The sequence below is a fragment of the Cheilinus undulatus genome, linkage group 18, assembly GCF_018320785.1.
Source record: "Cheilinus undulatus linkage group 18, ASM1832078v1, whole genome shotgun sequence".
Lineage (NCBI taxonomy): Eukaryota > Metazoa > Chordata > Actinopteri > Labriformes > Labridae > Cheilinus > Cheilinus undulatus.
Genome location: NC_054882.1, coordinates 28,663,868 through 28,682,796, shown reverse-complemented (window position 1 = coordinate 28,682,796; position 18,929 = coordinate 28,663,868). Strand labels below are relative to the sequence as shown.

The 18,929-nt window shown below is 41.1% G+C and overlaps 1 protein-coding gene across 5 annotated transcripts in view; it reads left to right on the top strand.

Moving 5' to 3' along the window:
* The window catches only part of LOC121526521 (AT-rich interactive domain-containing protein 1B-like), a 255,600-nt gene that overhangs the window by 213,113 nt on the left and 23,558 nt on the right, over nt 1-18,929 (top strand). For 4 of the 5 annotated variants that reach the window (XM_041813175.1, XM_041813174.1, XM_041813173.1 and 1 more), the window contains 3 exons: nt 3,171-3,495; nt 5,305-5,487; nt 16,102-16,238. In XM_041813175.1, coding sequence (XP_041669109.1) covers nt 3,171-3,495; nt 5,305-5,487; nt 16,102-16,238 — 645 coding nt within the window. The remainder of the gene's footprint in view (nt 1-3,170; nt 3,496-5,304; nt 5,488-16,101; nt 16,239-18,929) is intronic. The other variant, XM_041813176.1, reaches the window with a different exon arrangement.

Sequence of the window (18,929 nt, the reverse complement as noted above, 5' to 3'; positions counted from 1 at the left end):
TCCAGACACTCACTCCCACTTTTAGGGCTTTTGGCCGATCCACCAAATTGGAAAAAAAGCAGATTGTCCAAAAGGGACTGTGTGATACAAACAACTCCCCAGGAGGTGTGCTGGAGCCTCAGTCTGTCACAAGGGCCAAAAACCACAAAGTGTCCGCCCACGCTTTTCAGAATGTATGGCAGGCAGCCATGACATGGGGCTCCACAGCTGCTTAGAGAGGGCTGAGAGAGGTCGCTGACTACGGCCTTGTTCATCTGCTGCAAACCATCCACCCGAGAGGAAGGAGCTGCAGGGAACTGTTCCCAGGGTTTTCCACAGCATTGTCGGCAGTCACTTTAAGTGGAAGAAACATGGAGATATGTCTTTCAGTGGCTGCCAGGTCTCAGAAGTATTATATATGCGTTCACACTGAGAAGCAGATGGACATTCGCACACAGGTAGCGGGCACCATACGTATCCTCCTGTGTTCGTTAGCAGGCATCCTTTCTTCCTGAACGCTTCCCTATTATAGCCCCAAAACCCTTGACAGGTGTCAGGCGCACTCAGCTCACCGACTCACCAAAGCCTCCCAAGAAATAATCCGCTTCTTTTTTTCCCATCTCCCACAGTAGATTTCATCACAATTTCTGGACAAATTCAACCAGAGCTGCTGACTTTTATGGGAAAGACTTCTATTTTGATTCAATATAAATCCTATCTCGGGGGTTGAGGGGCAGGAGATTTTTCCTCTGCTACCTTTCTGTCTGTCTTCCTCTCTGTCTGCCCCCACCCTCTGCTGCATCCTTCTGCTCGCTCCCTCTGTTGGACTCACAGGCTTATGTCATGTGGAAAGTGTCTTCACTGAAGCAGCTCGAGGACACTGAGAAGCCATTTCCATTTTCGGAGACGTTTCTCTCCCCCCGTGTGGAATCTTGTCATTCAAGTTTCCCTCGTTTGAGCGTGCGGAAAAGCCTTCAGGTTTTAGAGGGACTTGATCCCCTTTTCCAGACATATTCTCAGAGGATTAAGCAGTGAGGCCCAACTAAAGCACCCTTAATCAAATCAAAATAAATAGCCCCCTTCACAATGGAGGATGCCACATTTTCCATTTCTATTTTTCAGGGGATTTGTCCCAGGGAGGGAGCTTCGCAGAGAAAGGCCCAGTGCCTGCAGATGGAATATGATGTTATAAGGTCTATGTGAAGGAGGTTACTCCATTTACATGCACAGAAGTTCTGTTTTAGGTATGCAGTGATGTATATACAGTCTTTTAATGTTAAACCCCCTGGTATCACTCTGGACATTTTTGTCCTAAAGGTTGATTTTTGCTTGTTTATTTTTTGATAATTTTGTATGTGTTGCTGCAAATGGCATGATTTGTTCTAGGAGGGTTGTTTTCTTGATAAATTTTGAAATTTCAGATTATTTTTTAAAGGGCCCAAAAATATTCACTATCAGAAATGTTAATGAAAATTACATACAATTTTTTTCCCCAAAGTTTTTTGATGAAGTATTTCATTAACTTCAGTCTTGTCCAAAACTAGCAAATATGTGAATATTTGGGGCATTTTAACCCTGCAAATGCCAGTTTGACTACAAGAAGTCATGGTTGTTTTTATTTTAAAAAGTCATAGTTCAGTCATCTCCCGTTTGTAGTTGTTCAAGCATTTATTAGGCAGCGCAGTGTGTTTGGCGTCAAGCTCTGACTTCATCACTCCTCGCAGATTTACGTATTTGACATGCAGAATTGTCAGAGTCTACAGGTGGATGCTGGGGTGGAGGAGGGTTGAAAGCGAGTGCAGTGACGATCCAGGGAAGAGATGACAATTGCAGAGCAGAGGAAGGGACAGGAAATCTTGCAGCCCGAGTAGACCACTGAATAAGGAGGTTGTGAATCATGTGATTTGATTAAGATGCATGTCAGGTGTGAATCATTAGATGCTAGATGACTGCCCCAAACAAAATCGCAGGCTTCGCTCCATAAAATGATTCATTTTCTAAAAAAAAAAAAATGTCAGGTGGCAAGGAGATTTTTTTCCAAGCAAAGTTCTAGATATGTCAAAGATTAGCAACAGAACTGATTTTTGTGCATTAATGATTTTTGTGTCGTGTTCACTTTAAAGTTTTTACTCCCTAATAAGCCATTCATAGAAAAAATGTCTACTTAGGAACACTGCTATAAATACAGTTTAGTATTTTCCAATTTTTGTTGACTTAAATCTTTCAATCAACTTCAGTCCTGGTGAAAACTACCAAATATTTTAATATTTTAAGGATTTTAACCCTTTAAATGCCAGTTTGAATACATGGTGTCACTGTTTTATATGAAAATCACTCTAAAAATGACTTTATTTTTTAAATTAAGCCTTATTTTTAAATTATAGTACTGGATGTGTCATAGATTAGCAACAAAATTTATCTTGTTGCATGACTTTTTTTTTTTGTAATGACTGATGTACAACTGTTCTACCCTATGAGCCATTTATGGACAAAAATGTCCCCTTTACTCCTATTATAATCATGTTTTTTTTTTCTTTTTCTGCCATAGCAGAATGAAATAATGGATTCTGTAATGTAAGTGATTCATTTTGTAGAAAAAACATTCAAATGTATAGGTGTTTGAGGCACACAGCTTTTAGAGCCAAAATGGAAGGTTTAAATGTGCCTTAAGAAAGCTTCTGGCATCGTGGCCCTGTGGCACTCCAGGGCAACAACAAAGCATTTACTACAGATTTGTTCTCAAGTGTTTCGCAAAGCCTTCTGTAAGCTTCACAATTGTTCCTTGTGCCATCCAAAACCAGCAGCTTTGAATAATGTCACCACCTAAACCCCATGTAGTTATGCAACAAATGTCTCTTGAAGATTTCGTATGATTTAGAATCCTGTTTTGTACATAACATTTCTCATCTGTTACAGGATGATTTCTTTAATGATGAAATGGTTGCATGTTCTTGTATTATAGGTTTAAGGGTTGATAAAGACTCTTTTTCCTCAAATGCAGTGATCCATAGCACCTATCTGCAACCACAGTATTTCACAGTGGCCATTATGTGTCATTCTCAGAAGCACTCTATCAAAGTTTAATGTTTCCTGTGACAAAAACAAATACGTCACCTTTTGAATAACATTGTCTGTGCAATACCATATGTTTTTTGTCTCTGTAGACTCATTCTCATGCCATCTTCTTCCAGGAAACTACCCTCGGCCCTCCAGCTATGGCGGAAGTGCCAGCACCAGCTACAGCGGACCTGGCCCCGGCATGACCAATAGTCTAGGAATGAATGCCAGCAGTCCCATGCATGGCCAGGGGCCTGGCCAGCCCGTACCTGCAGGACGTAGCCACGGTCCAGGCAGCCAGAACAGGGTGTACCCCTCCATGGCTCCCAGCTCCCCTGGGATGCCTCAACCAGCAGGGCCTGGGATGGGACCTCCTTCTATGGGAAGTTCCAATCGTAAGTCCCAGGAGGCAGGAGCATCAGCTGGCATGCCAGGGACTGCAAATTCAACTCACAACAGGTAAGCCCACAGGATGACTCAGAAGCTCTGATTTCTATAGGAGGTATTTGATTGATTAACACTCGGCATTTCAGTGTATAAGACCACATTTATTCAGTGTCTGTGCCCCTGTGCCAATTTCAATACTAACAAAAGATGAGTAAAAACACCCTGGGGAGATCTTACACTTAAAGTATGGCAGAAGGTGGTGCATTCGTGTGGAATTTATAACTTGTTGAAATGTTTTAGATGCTGTGCCTATGATACTGATTTTCTTCATAATAGAGGAGGCAAGAGATCTGAAGAATGGACAAACAAAGGGCTAACAACATATCATTCATTTACACATAAAGGTATACTGCAGAGTTTTCAAAATCTTAAGGATAGGCATGGCCTGGAGCAGAGGGATTTTTTTTTGGAGGTTTTTCTGGAATAAGTGGATTGATTTTATCGCACCAGTGTGTGCAGATTTTGTATGAATCCAACAGACCATTCTTACCCCCTCTACCCCATCAAATTAGGTAACATCACTGTTAAAAGCTCTCATAGTTCTTGTGTAAATATGTAAAATGTTAAATTTCTGTGATTAGAACAAGCAAGAAAGGCTCAGATTTAAAACAGCAGAAACGGAAATATGCACTAACATGTAGATTGGATGTAAATTTATTTTTATTTTATTTTATCTTTTAATTTTTTTAATCTTTTATTTTTTTACTTTCTATAAATATTTTAGTCATTTTTCTTTTATTTGACAGATCTACCAAAAATTCTGTAAACAGATTGTGTGATGGACAAATTTGTAAGTTTAAACAGATAGCTGATGGATTGAGCGGATCTACCCTGGCCAAGTGGCTTAAAATTGGCTTAAAATTGTCTCTTCCGGAGCATAAATTACCACAAACTAGAAAATGTCTTGCTGTGTAAATGTTTAGGATAATGTATATTTTGTGATATTGCTATCTCAAATAAAAATAAAATTACAAAAAAAAGATAAACAGAAAAGGCTGAAACTCTTTAGTAGTGCTAGAAACTATTTTACCACAACCAGAAATAGTGGTACACTAAAATTCTCTGTCTTGTAACACTGCAGGGTGTCTGTAGGGAGGTTTACTGAAAAGCACCCCAGAGAGTCTCTGTGCGTCAGAGTTGGTCTATTTTGCAGGAATATTTTCAGATTTGAAGGCAAGAGTTGGTTCTCAGGGGTTCTTGCTTCTATGAGCCATTTGCCGAACTCTCCTTATTTTCCCAGATCTCATAAAGTGCCTGACATTTTGATAGCTGGCACTATACACCAAGTGCCATTTGTTGCAGAAAAAGAGATATTGGCTTTTAAGGAGACTGTATGGGCTGAATACTGTGCTGTCAAAACATAAAAGAAGGAAAAGCAAACCTCAGGTTTTGCTGTGAAAACACCAGAGACGGAGGTGATACCAAGCACCTTAACACAAATACAAAACTCTTTGATGCTATTATGCTATGAGTTAAGGGATATTATTTTTCCATAAGGGTTAGAGCTTTGAATATGTGAGCATTTGTTGTGTTGGAGACCAGGCCTGTTGCGGGAATGTGTGGGCAGTAAACTTTTGCTGAACCCTGCTGGGGGAACTTGTGAAAACATGGCCGTCTACTGAGAGGAAGGGTGGGCTTCTGCATGTCAACCATCGATGCGGGTTTTTGCCTAACAATGCATCATGGGAGCAGTCTTGCCAGCATGAAGTGGCAGATTAACATTTGTCAATGTTCATTCCCAGTTCTGATAATGAATGAATCAGACTGTAAACTGTGGGCCAATGATGGTGTTTCAGATAAATTTTCTCTTTCTGTCGAGAGCCTGTTGATGCCGAGTTGCAGGCGGCCTCCGTATGCGAGGTCTCCAGCCCAGATACAGACATCCCAACCTAATTCCACCCACTGGTCTTCACCCTACCCTGCCTCCACTTGTCCTGCATCTTCATCACCACCCAGACCTCACCATCCACCCATCCTGCCACCCTCACACTCACAGCACTATAGGTAGGTTCTCCATCCTCATAACGTGTCTCTACTGTTAAGTTTTTATGTGTACACTTTTTCTGTTGTATCACAATAATGGTCAAAACAAGTGAGTCATCATTTTTACTGTCATCATCACCTTCATAACCCATTACCATGGTAGTCATTATTGTCATCATTAGCATGGCTTACTCAACCAAATCTCAGAACTCATCAGGTTTATTGTATGACTGTGGGAACACTGGCTAACTTCTCTGTTATTCTGGTAAATCCAGCAGCTAGTACTAATGACTTGTAGGCAAGACTTCTTTTACCACACTCTGCATTGTTTACAGTTTAATTAGCAACCCCACACTAACCATGTGTAAAGACTATCATGTTTTTGGCTTATAACATCACCTGGAGGACAGCTCTTGCATCTGTTCCTAGTGAGACTTGATTTGATTGTAAAAAGTCAGTTTGATGTTTCATTTTGGCTTATTTAAGTGTTATGAGGCAAAAAGACACAGATAATTCTTGATTTACTTGTAGTTATTAGATTTTAAGTTTGCCAGAGATCAACTTCTTGGTGCAGATTTGAAAAAGTAGAAACTAAGGATGCACAGGTTCATCAGTTTAACATCAGTTCCATCCAGTAGAGATGTGAATCTTTAAGTACCTCAAGATTCAATTTGATTTTGGTTCTGGGGGGTTAATGTTTTGATTCAGAATCGATTTTTGATTCAAACCAATTCCCGATTCACAACACATCTTCTCTTTCCTAAAAACAGGTGATAATTTCAGCATCTACTTCAGTTTGTTGTGCATTAAGTGGATATCATCTGACTCTTTAAAGCTTAATAAAATGTGCTCAAAATAATGCTTTTTTAGCATATTTGTGGTGTTTTTCAATCATCTAATGAAAGCTGCGCGCTTTTCCTTACACACGCAGTCAGTTACACAATATACGCCTACATTAAACTCATAAACAACAACAGATAGCTTCACATTAGCACCTGTTAGCACTTTGGCTGCTATCATAATTTTGCAGCTTACAACAGCCAAATACCATTCACCTCCAACAACAACGAAGCATCCAAACACATAACAAAAGTGCTCTCTTAACTGGACACTGCATTAAAACTCTACATTTCAAATGAAAAATGAGTCTTACCATCAGTTGCTAATATCGGTCCTCATGATGATATAACTTTAACCTCTGCTATAGCTGTAAATCCAACCATCCTGGTTTATTTGGACTACTTTCCCACTTTTCCCACATAGTCCCCAGCAATGCTAAGCACGCGCAGAGAGAAAGATTTGCTTTGACATCATCGTGCATACATAATTAGCCATGTGCTTGCAGTCTGAGGAGATAAACAACCCCAGCACCGCAGGACAGTGGGTGTAGTAAGATTAGGCAACTTTTAGTCTATATTAACATATTCTCGCTACATATCTTCTAGGTTACACAAAATATAATATGCAAGTATTCAGTATTTACTTATCTGGTCATTTGCATGTTTTCTGCCAGACATTTTGACCAGTTATATTTTTATCTGCCAGACTGCCGCCCTTTTTACTGGCCAATGACCGGCAAATGCCGGCTAACGGAAACTCAGGCTTAGCAGCCCCATGAAGTCAGAATTGTATGATTTTGGTTACATAACAACATATGACTGTGAGGTTCATAGTCGAATCAGACTCCTCTGAATCGAATCTTTGAATCGCTGACTATTCCGGGTCACCCCTAGCTAGCAGTGCCTATTTTCTTTATAAAACCAATAAAGTTCAGCAATCTTGTCTCTTAGTCCTGAGCACAAAACATGTCCTTACGTAATCTGTTTTTTTTGATGCATTGCTCACAATATTCAAGTTTGAAAAAGCTTTTGTAATACTGCTGGGCTTGTTAATGCCACTTCTCAAATTAAGAAGAGGCAGGACTTATGTTGAATTTGTCAAGAACTTATTGGACTCATCTTTGCAATGCAACAGTTTCCATAGCTGCTGCTTATGTTTTGGCATGAGTCCTTTACATTGTTGTTGTGTTTTCCTGGTGATACTTTCTTAAGTAAAGCAAATATTAAGCATACACAGCTGTCAGTTCAAGAAAGCTGGTGATATAGGCAGGCCCTTAAAATGCTTCTTTGTTGAATGAAAATTTGATAGGTGCTGTCGAGAATGACACCTAGAAACTTTACCTGAAGGGCAGAAGAAGCTGAGAATGACCATTTGTGACGGGGAAACTGTAAGATTTGGCTAAGGGGGATTTAGTGCCAATCACTGTTGAGTTTGAGGAAGTTGTGTGAAAATCAGGATTTGATTTCCTGTAGACATTCACAGAGGGAGGAGGGTGGAGTTATGTTCGGTGGATAGGTAGAGCAGGGTGTCATCTGCATAGCAGTGGAAGTTAATGTTAGTTTTACCAAAAATATGACCAAGAGGAAGTATTTAGATAATAAAAGGAAGGGGGCCTAGAACAGAACCATGGGGTAGGGACTGGAAAAGAGTGAGGTTTGAAAGTTGTGTAAACTGTTGATTTGAAGGACAAGATGCTATCGATGCTACCAGGTCACCTTTGTTTACACGATTTATTTATTTATTTTTTTTTTTAATTTAGCATCTATTTGACATGGACACACAGTAACATTGATGCTGTGATATTTAATCATGCACAGGTCTCAGATGCACTGCTGTGTTTACAGCAAAGTGCTAATTTTCAACACCTGTCCATGGGAGGCTTTTAAAAATTAAAGTTGAAAATAAGGTAAAAAGTAGAAAATAACCGAGATAAGATGGATAGAATAACTATTGGAGATGGTTCCTAAACATGGCAGCAAGGCAGTGGTCATTAAGAACAGCTACAGTGGCTACTAGAGGCAGGCGGCTGCATCACAGTTTAGACAGAACACTTGACCAGGATTGTGGACCTGAACTTTTTTTTTTTTTTTTAAACCAACTCATATTTTAGGTGCCAATCACCAAGAAATTTGATATAACTGTTTACTTTGATAATGCACATCTTGTGAAAATCCAGGCCCTTGTGTGCAGGTTTTTTCACTCTAATTAATACAAGTGAACACATGAAAAATGGACACACAAAGGAACATGACTTTTTTTTTTTCTTCTTCTTCTTCTTCTTTTGTTGTTGTTGGCCTGACAGAACATCTGATTTAATACCTGCATCAGGGGTCCCAGGGCTGCTCACACATACACACAATAAGCAATATAAATAGTGGTCGTGCTATTAAGAGATGGCTGTGCTGTCAATAAGAAGTGGCATGACATGATCCCCACTGCTGCGACCAATCAAACTGCCTGTCAGTCTCTTTACTAAGACAGCAGAGAGGTGTTGCTTGCTGTGCTGCTCCTAGAGGAGACGCCTCTCTCTCTTTCTCTTTTTGTTTACATACAGTACCTCTCCAAAACGTGTGTTTGAGTCTTAAACTATTTCTATCTTTGCTTTGATTTACTGCCCACTGTGAAAGCTTCCCTGGGTTTCTTGTCTCTCTTGGTATTTTATCTTCGTCTTTGGCATTAATTTGTTGTTTTCTACTGCAGAGTAGAGCGCATTTGAGACAAAAAAAAGTACAGTGCATGATGGCTTTTTCTTTGGATTTTCTGGTGGAAATCTGATTTATCTTGACTGTTGCTGGGCAAGCTTACATCTTAATTGTTTCTGTGTTTTATGAAAACAAGGCCTCAATTCCAGTGCACTGTAGGAAAAAAACAAATAGATGCTGGATGTTTAGAACAACAAAAGAACTTGTAAAAACGGCGCAAATATTTGTTCTCAACAGATCTTTATACATAAAACTAGATCATTTGTCACACTTCTGCCTTCTCTTTTTTTCTTATTTATGAAAACATGCTAATACCTGAAATGGGAATTTGTCTTCTGGCAGAAGTTGCTGTTTTCTGAAAAAGAGACAAACTATTTTGTTACAATGGACACTTTTTGCAGAATACTCCAGTTTCCATGCTGCTCGTCTCAACCTCAGAGTTGGTCTTGTCTGCTATCACTCATTCCACCTCTTTCATCCCCATCCGCGTCTGTTCTCTCTCCTCCCACCTGTTCCACTCTTTTCACCAACTCTCCCAACTGTATCGCCCTCTCCGTCTCTGTGCAGCTCTGTTATCCTACCCAGACTGTTTCATCTCCCTCTGACTTTCTTCCTCCCAATTTGCTTTTTGTTCTCCGCTGTCTTCAGCACAGCCTTGTTATGTTTTTCTTCCTCAGATCCCACTTTAGAACATCTGAAGGAGATCAGGAGAAAATTGGCCTCCGAAAACCTGCAGTTAAAGGCTCCAGTACCCCGTTTGCACTCCAGATCTCAGTGCAACATTGTGAAACATTCAGACCTAGTTCTTTTCCGTCTGAGAAACAAGTTGTTAGTCGTAGAACATGTCTTGTTTCACTCTTTGATGCACCAAACCCAGAGTGTACTGTCACAGCCTCCTGCGCCCGACCTTCTAAATCAGGGGCTAGTTAGCAGTGATGTCAGTGTCTGGTCTCCTCTTCTTTCCTCGTTTTCACACATCCCTTGCTACACCCCCACTGATAATACCATGACATATCCACCTCCAATCTCCCAACATCCATCCTCCTGGCTCACACACAGGCAAACACAGAGGCAAACACACTCCAGCTTCATTATGCAGGGCAAAAAGAATGCCAAATGAACAGAGGAAAGCCTCCGCTGGTATCCCATGGCTGCAGGCGAGGGTCGTGATTAAATCTTCATAAAGTGTGGCCTGAGTGTTTTTGTCCCTTGGGCCTTCCTTGTAGAGTTTCTTTTCTCCAGCGGCCAGCTGGAATTACAAAAAAAGAGTCCTGCTTTTACGGGCCAATCAGTCTGATTGTTGATTGAGGGTAAACGATGTTGGTCTGGAGAGTCTGGGCAACAAGAGGAAGCCAGTTGTACTACTTAATCCTCAGTGTGTCAGAACACAATTAGTTTACTGAGAAAAAAATCCCATTTATAGTAGGCTGAAATAATATGATCCAGAATGTCTGTTGGGGGCATGAAGTGGGGGACGGCTAGGAATGAATGGGAACAGAGGAAAGTTAGTATTTTACAGACCTAAATGGACCTGTACGCTGAAACTATCATTAAAAATTTCTAGTATGTTCCATAACTTAACTGAAAAAGTCTTCTGTCCCACAGTTTAACCAGTTTACCTGATGTGGACGCATTAAATACCACAAAATATTCAGTCCTTCAGACCTCCTAGCATCATCAAGCCAGATGGAGACAAGAGTGTTGAGGAGACCGGTACTGTGCTAAGAGACACAAAAATGCTTTTATTTTAAATGGTTATGTGCTATCAAGCGACAAAACCTGTGAGTGAACAAGTAATGATGTTCTGTTCACGAATGACTGTCCTGCAAAACAACACTTTAATGTGTGCCATGGTAGCTATCTCCTGTTTGAGTTCCAGTTTCCTTTCCCCTGTCCTTTGACATTGTGCAATCCACATTTAAAAAGCCAAACTGTTTGAAATTGACGAGCCAGTTGGGAGCCAAACAACCAGCTCTACTGATCTGAGCCAAATGATCTTTATCTCTAAAAAGCAACAGATGTCCCATCACAATGAATAACAGTGAACAGACTTTAGCTGAGGAAACACGTGTTTAAATGTAATGAAATTTGACTTATCAAACCGGACACCTTTGTAGAAATAGACCATATATGAATGTTGTGTGACACCGCTCGTCCAGGCTTTAGTTAGAGGCTTTTTTCATTCTTGAGTGCTGCCATTTATCTTTGAGATTTTTTTTCTCCAAACCTTTTATTGCCTGAATAATTCACTACTTTCATGACACAAAAGTAGTTTAAGAATCAAGAATGTCTATATTTTTGCACTTTGAAATCTTGGCATAGTCATAAATAACTAAAAACATGGCCTTTTGGTAGTGTTTCTCTATACAGAAATCACTACTTCCCCCCAACGGGTGTTCTCTGCTACTGTGTGATGTCATCTGCAAAGAAACCTATACTATGGTAAATGAAACTGTTTGCTCCTTTCAAAAATAGATGGTTGTCAGTCTTAATGTGATATTATTTTTGTGTAAAACAAAATCAGTTTCCTGGAAGTTAACTTTTCTGTTCTGCCACTCGTCAGTATGATGAATTACAGTGTAAAAACTCTGACATGTTATGTTCAAATAACGCGGACTGTGTCAACCCTGTCAGCAAGGAGGAGGAGGTAACATTTTCTTTGAAAGAAAGGTGCAGTACAAATTTTTTAGGGTCTTTGAATTGATGTTGTTCTTTTTTCCTTTTTGGAAAAGAGACGAGAACAGAAAGTATTAAAGGTATAAGCTTTTCTTGGCAGCAGCTTCTGAGGACAGAATTGGCTTTTCAAATGACTTTCCAGCGCTGCCGGCGACACTCTACTTAAAGTTCCTGGAGCTATAGGAACGGGCTCTGTCGAAAAAATAAGCATTTAGCAGGAGAAGAGCAAAGCTCAGGGAAAAAAAAGAGCCGTAAATCAAAGGGAAATTGAAGGGAGAAAAATGTTGGAAGAGGGAAGAAGAGAGGAGAGGAGAGTGCTCCCAGGCAAATCCTCGCCAAATAATTCATTTCTGACCTCCTTAGTAAGTAAATTTGCTAAATAAATAAGAGCAGCGCTTGAATGTCAAGAACGGGGGATGCTGCCTGTGGCGCTTTGTCGCTCGCAGTCTTGGCAGTGCTGCAGAGCGCTCGGCTTTCATTAGATGGGCAAAATAAATGGCTTCTCCTCCATCCATCCTGAGCTGTTTGATGTTTGGGAAGAAAGAGGGAGGGAGAGGAGAAGAGAAGCTTTTCTCTGGATTTAATTTGTTAAAATGTGTCCTTTTATTTTTTTGTGAGAGGTTTATTCTGGCCTCTCGTCTGTATACATCTGAGTGGTGGTGAGTGGAGTTTGGAGGAGCTACGAGGCCGAGCTGCCCTGAGAACAGATTGGGTCCATATATAATTCATGGCCTCCAGCCGATCCACTCCATCCTTCCATCCAGCAGCCTCTCTCTCTCTGCCTTCTACACACACACGAAGCAGAAGGATCGATAGGACGCCACGCTCAGCCGTCACACACTCCTGCAGTCCCAGCGCTTCTGCTGTCTCGTCCAGTTAACGGCGCTGGGAGGCATCAGCGCCGCCTGTCACCACGGATGAAGGACAAAGGCGCTGCCACTTCTAGAGAGACACCGTCAGCTGGTTGGCTGGCACCTCGTAACCATGGCATCCCCTTGGCAACAGCGCCCACCCCGCGCATGAACACAAGGACACGCTCAAACTCACACAGTCACACAGACACACGCTGCCCATGGTGTGAACGTGGCCTTCTCTGATGCCCTTCACACATGTGGACTGAATATAAAAGAGAGAGAGGGAAGGATGGCAGTTTTATGGATAGAGAGACAATGAAAGAGCAGTTATTATTTCAAAGTGATTCAAGTTCAAAAATAGTGTTTGTTTCTGTTCAAGCTTTTTAAAGGTCTTTATTTTAACTGTGTCAATGACATCTGTTCCTTCTAACTGATGTCCAAACAGGCCAATTAAAAGATATGAACACCTCCACTGATTTTATTATGCAAACATTATAGCACTAACCAGTGGCGGAGCCAGATGTGGTAAATATCCAGGGCTAAGCCCAAATGAAGGGGGAAATTTTTCAATTACACTACATTGGTAGGGTGGGAATTTGTTGTAAATGCTTACAAAAATATACCCATCAAACAAATCATTGCGGTTTATTCACAAAGATTTTAAAAATTAATTTATTTTAAGAAGTGTTTAGAAGTTGTTTGTGTGGTAAATAGAAATATTCTTTTAAATTGACTTTGAATTCAATAATCATATTTCCATTTTATGATCAATACCCCTCTGGAGTCTAAGGACACGCTGATGCGTCCAAATCACGTGAAAAACTACAGACGATGATCTCTGTTTCAACCTGTGTCACAAGTATGGATTTCAAGACCAGTTTTTCCATTTTGTTGATAGGCCAAGTAAAGCCAGACTTATGATTAATAATTAATGCCATGCAATGTTGTATATAACTTTGTTGTTTACTAAATTTGAACATAAGTTTTTGAAATTTATAACTTGTGTTTGCATTCTTAGATATAAAGGGGTTCATTAATCATGTTTGTGGTTTTCACATTAAAAAGAACAAACTTTTTCTACTCAGATTTGATGTTTTTTGTGTGATTTTAGGTCCAGTGTGTTTATACAGTACGTCAAAATAAAAATTAAAAAACTGTAAAATCATACATGTGAGGTTGTACTGAAAAAATGATACCAACAACGCAAAGCAAGGTAAACGCTTTTTAAGGTGAAGTATAAAGGCAAAATCAAAAGTAGCCAAAAAAACAGCTTCTTGACCCCAGCGGGTTAAGGCCCAGCTTTTTAACTCTTTTTTTTGTTTTTGTTTTTTTTTTTGCATTTATCTGTCAGGGCACTGATAAGCAATAACCAACCTGAAAGATTCTGGGCTTTTGAGAAAACATTCAGGGCTTTAGCCCCATTAGTCACTCCCTCGCTCCACCTATGATAATAACTTTAAAAATAAAATCAGAGGAAGGTAGTTTTTCTGCACTGTTTCTCCCTTCCTCTCTTCAGGCCAAAATCTGAGTGCACTGGCCTGATGGTGTTCAGAATCCTGTTTCTCTGCTTCTTACTGAGAGTTGAGTTCCCTCGGCTCTGTCTCTTGGAACAGCTCTTACCTCCAGCTCTGGGGCCTTGAGCTGAGAATACGCCCCCCGCCGGTTCACCAGGGACCCATACACACAACTACTCAGGCTTCTTCTTGCCTTAATTTCCCGCCATCTTCCTCACCTCCTTTCTACTTTTCTTTCTCTCCTTTTATTCTCATCTCTCCATCTCTCCCCTCGTTCACTCACTATTTCTCTTTCTCTCTCTGCTGCAACAGGATGTTTTTTTTTCCCTGGCACAAAGGTGCCCGAGAGCAAGATGAATGCGCTGTGCCGTTTTTTTTTTTTTCCCCGATAGCGGCACATGCATATATTAAGTGTGATTAAACGCTGTGCAATGCCTCCATCAAGTGCTTTCTAATGGGCTTTTTTATGACATGAATTAGTCATAATGGGAGAGCGCCACAGCCGAAAACCTCCAACCGCTGTTGTTGTTGTTGTTGATTTGGATACTTCACCATACACATGAGATCTTATGCTTATATTGCTTAAGGTGGGTGAGGGGCATCTGTACAGTAAGGATGCAGGCATTTGGCATCTCTTAACTTATTTTTCCTTGCTGGTTTAATAGCGCGTTTTTTTTTTGCTTGCAGAATAAATTTTCACTTGAGAGAGAAGGTACAGCGATCAAAAGCTTCATTTATTTCTGTGTCTTGACTCACACAAAGCTTTTTAGGGAACACGTAGGCAGAAAAAGAGGAGTTTATATTTCCCCCGTTATAGAGAAATGGGGCCAGATAAGTGTGGATTTGGTGCAAGCTTGTTTCTTTGCCATGGAGCTCCCCAGTGCACCTCAGCCCCCATAGAGGGATTACATATGTATCATCAGCCGTGCTCTATGACTAATTACATCTGTGAGATGAGATTATGGGGAGGTTTACCAAGCCAATCCCTCCTCTTAGGCTATGTGTATCGGTTCCAACATGAGGTATTACACTATGTGTCTGTGTGACAGTGAGAGAGATGCCAGTTTGAAGGAATTGACTGACATAAATCCTGTTAGCATTTTTCTTTTCGTCATGTTGCATTTTGAACCAAATGCTCCTCCTTGTGGTGTATTGATGTTTCCTTTTACTGACATTTCCTCTTTCTTCAGATTCCCTCTTTTTACCTCTTCCTCCCCTGTCTTCACTTCTAATTTTGTTTTATCCACTATTCTCAGTCTTCTCTCTTTAGCACACATGTTTTTTTTCTCTCCATCTGTCTCCCCTCTTTCACCCAATCTTCTTTATATGGTTGTCCAGGAGATAATCTTGAGTCAGCAGGAGACAGAGCAAATTGTTCCAAACATGGTGTTCCCTTTCAGCCCCCGTGTCACCGGCTTTGGCCTGGCTTCCTGGCATGCAATGATAGATGCTGCCTTCAATCACACACAAACGAACATACACTCATGGATGGGTAGCATTCAGCAGGTTGCAGATAAGCCCCTCTGATGTCACTTGCAACGCCATGTGATGAGCCACCCGAGAGAGAGAGAGAGAGAGAGAGAGAGAGAGAGAGAGAGAGAGAGAGAGAGAGAGAGAGGCAGGGAGATTGAGCAGGATTGATTTCTGCTGTCACCATGGCAACAAATAACATGATCCTCTCCAAAAGCACACCTTAATTAGTTAAATTATGACTTGTGGGAGAAGGAGAGGTAGGGGAAGAGGGAGAAAAGGGAGGGGATGTGGCGTGCTCATCTTCAGCCTTTTAGAAGAGCTGTTTGTTTGATCAGGGACATGCATGCTGTGCTTTTTATTGCCACTTCCAGATATACATGCTGCTTGGTGTTTACAGCAACAATAGAGGACTATGGCAAAGACAGACTGCCAAATATCATTTTGTAGCTTGTGTTCCTCTGCAGCTTTTACTGTGACCCACTTATCTCTCCACAGCCTGCCATTACATCGCAAATCTCCACTGGATTCCACTCCACAAATTCCTCTCACATCTTCTCTGCTCTTTTTTTGTGGCAGGCAGGGCAGCTATCAAGGTCCTGGCGTCAGCCCAGTGAGCACCATGACTGCCGCTGTCCCCTACAGCCAACCAACAGGAAACAACAGTTCAGCCATGGGAAATGCACAAGGTCCAGCCTACAGTATGCCACCTTCAGGTAAACTAGCTACAAGCTCATTAGGGGAAGTTCTGTTTATGTGTCTATTGTTTGGGGGCATGTTAAACTTTAAAAGAGGCGCACAAGTAGAGCAGACATAATTGTCATCTCATCTCAAGTGTCACCTCCACAATGGGAAAAATGCATACACTGGCAAGAAAAGTATGTGAACCATTTGAAGTTATCTAATTGGTCATCAGATGTGAGTATGGAGACAAGTATAGACAAACACAATGTGCTAAACCTAATACTACACAAAAAACTATAATATTTAGAGTCTTTATTGAACATGGCCATTAAACATTCACAGGGCTACTGGACGAAGTGAACCCTTAGGCTAATGACTCCAAAAAGAGCTCATTAGAATCAGTAGTTAGCACATCTGAAGTCGAATCAATTAAACAAGATTTGAGCCAGGTGTAGAGCTATTGTGACTTATAAAAACACTCAAACTCTGAGTTTGCACTTCACAAGAAGCATCTGCTGCTGTGAGCCATGCTTCGCGAAAAAAGAGACCTCAGAAGACTTTCAATCAAGAATTGTTTAACCTTCTGAGACCGGCGTTGTTGTGTATGACATGAAGAGACATGAATTACTCAAAGCTGGATAACTTTTTAACTACAAAAACTAGCCACTTACCTGTTTTTCCTCCAAAAGTCCCCTATTATGCCATTCTAATGATGCTACCCAATGCCTCTGTAGCTCTAAAAGAACTTTTCTAGCAAGCCTGGAACTTGGCTAACTTTCCAGGGTCTTTAAAGGTAAAATCCACTGGTAACTCTTTGTATCTGTTTATAGTCCATTTTTCATTCATCCCTGCAGCTAGTGGGTAAGCTCATTGCCATAGTGTCTGTTTTTATCCCAGAATGCAAAGACTTCAGGTATTTACCAGTCCACAGTTAGACAACTGGATATGATACAGTACCGTGGCTACTCACCGTGGAAGTGTGCCCAGCCAGGTTGACTCTTAGGGCAATGAAGAATACTTGGGGAGTTGAAAAGGAACCCTGGAGTAACAGCTGAATGCTTAAGGAATCATTGGAACAAGAAAACATCTACCATACACAAAAGATCAAAACGGCATGGTGTTCATAGCAGGACACCCTGCTTTCTAAAAAATATCACTGCAGACCGGAAATTTGCCAAGGAGCACCTTGACACTCTACAGCACTACTGTTTTGTGAAATGATGAACTAAGGTTGAATTGTTGGGGAAGAACACAGCACTATGTGTAGCATGAAAAGGGTACCACGTACCAGCATTAGAACATCATCCCCACAGTGACGTATGGCGTTGGGAGCATCATGATTTGGGACTGCTTTGTTGCCTCAGGGCCTGTGCCACTCACCATCATGGAGGGGAAAATGAATTACCACATTTATCAAGTTATCCTGTAGGGTAATGTCAGGGTGGCTCTCCTCCAGCTGAAGCTCAGAGGAAGTTGGGTGATGCAGCAGGACAATGACCCTAAACATGAAAGTGAATCTACAGCATGCCTCAAAAAGAGAAAATCCACCTTTTGGAGTCAGAGCCTGAAGCAGCTCTGTAAGGAAGAATGGTTCAAAATTCCTCCTGAATGTTGGGCAGGTCTGATCAGCAGCTACCTGGATGCCAAAGGAGGTTCAACCACTTATTAAAGCCGAGGTTCACTTACTTTTTCAAGCAGCACCGGGGATGTTTAACGGCTGTGTTCAATAAAGACTTTAAATTGTATGATAATATGGGTGGTATTAGGTTAAGCACAATGTGTTTGTCTATACTTGTGACTTAGATGCAGATCAGATCGAATTTGATGATCAATCAGTGCAGAAAATCAGATCATTCTAAAGGGTCCAATACTTTTTTTGCAACTGTATATGCCAAGGGAGATATTGAGTAAATTACCCTTCATAGTTGAACCTATTTACACACCTGTCAACCCCCTTCAGTCCTTCACTTTCAGATATAAAGGTTTCAAATGAAGACATGGCAGCACCTCCACTGGCTTATCACCAGTGCAATGTAAAGGAAACACATTGATAATACAGACAGTAACCTGCTGGATAAGAACGCACAGACCTGGTGTAAATGTTAAACACATTAACCTACGTGTTTATGTTGAATGTAGAATGGACTCAGGATTGTTCCCATTCAGAGGCAGCGAGAGCGAGAGCAGAGCAGAAGGGGCACAAGATAAAAGGCAGAGAAATCAAGAGAGCTCTCTGAACATGGGCTACTTTCTCAGAGCTTCACTTTTTCCCGTAGAGCTGGCCCTCCAGTGAGCAAAGATTAATGTGGTGCATCCCCTTTTCTTTCAACCCTTCGACCTGCTGCATTGTTGCTAAACGCACCTTAGAGAGCAGTGTGGCTCCAAAAAATGAAAGGCACCTTTTATTCAAAACCAAATATCAGAATGCGTGACATTTGGAAAAACTTCAAAGGAATTAGAGTGCCAAGGTTCCTGAAAACTCATCTGGCTTGCCCCTGGGCACAGTAAAAAGCCATTAGTTTTCCCACCGTGCTGCAGCACACACAGGAAAAATAAAGAGGAGAGCCTTGCATCCAAGGACCCCTGCTCTCTGTTAATAAGAAATATGCAGCTGGCACGGTGAAAAAGTCGTCTTTAAGGATCTTAACGCTTCTTCACTTAGAATCCTCATGAAGGTACACAAAAGTCTTTGAAAACAGAAACAAGTCTTCTTGTCAGCCAAC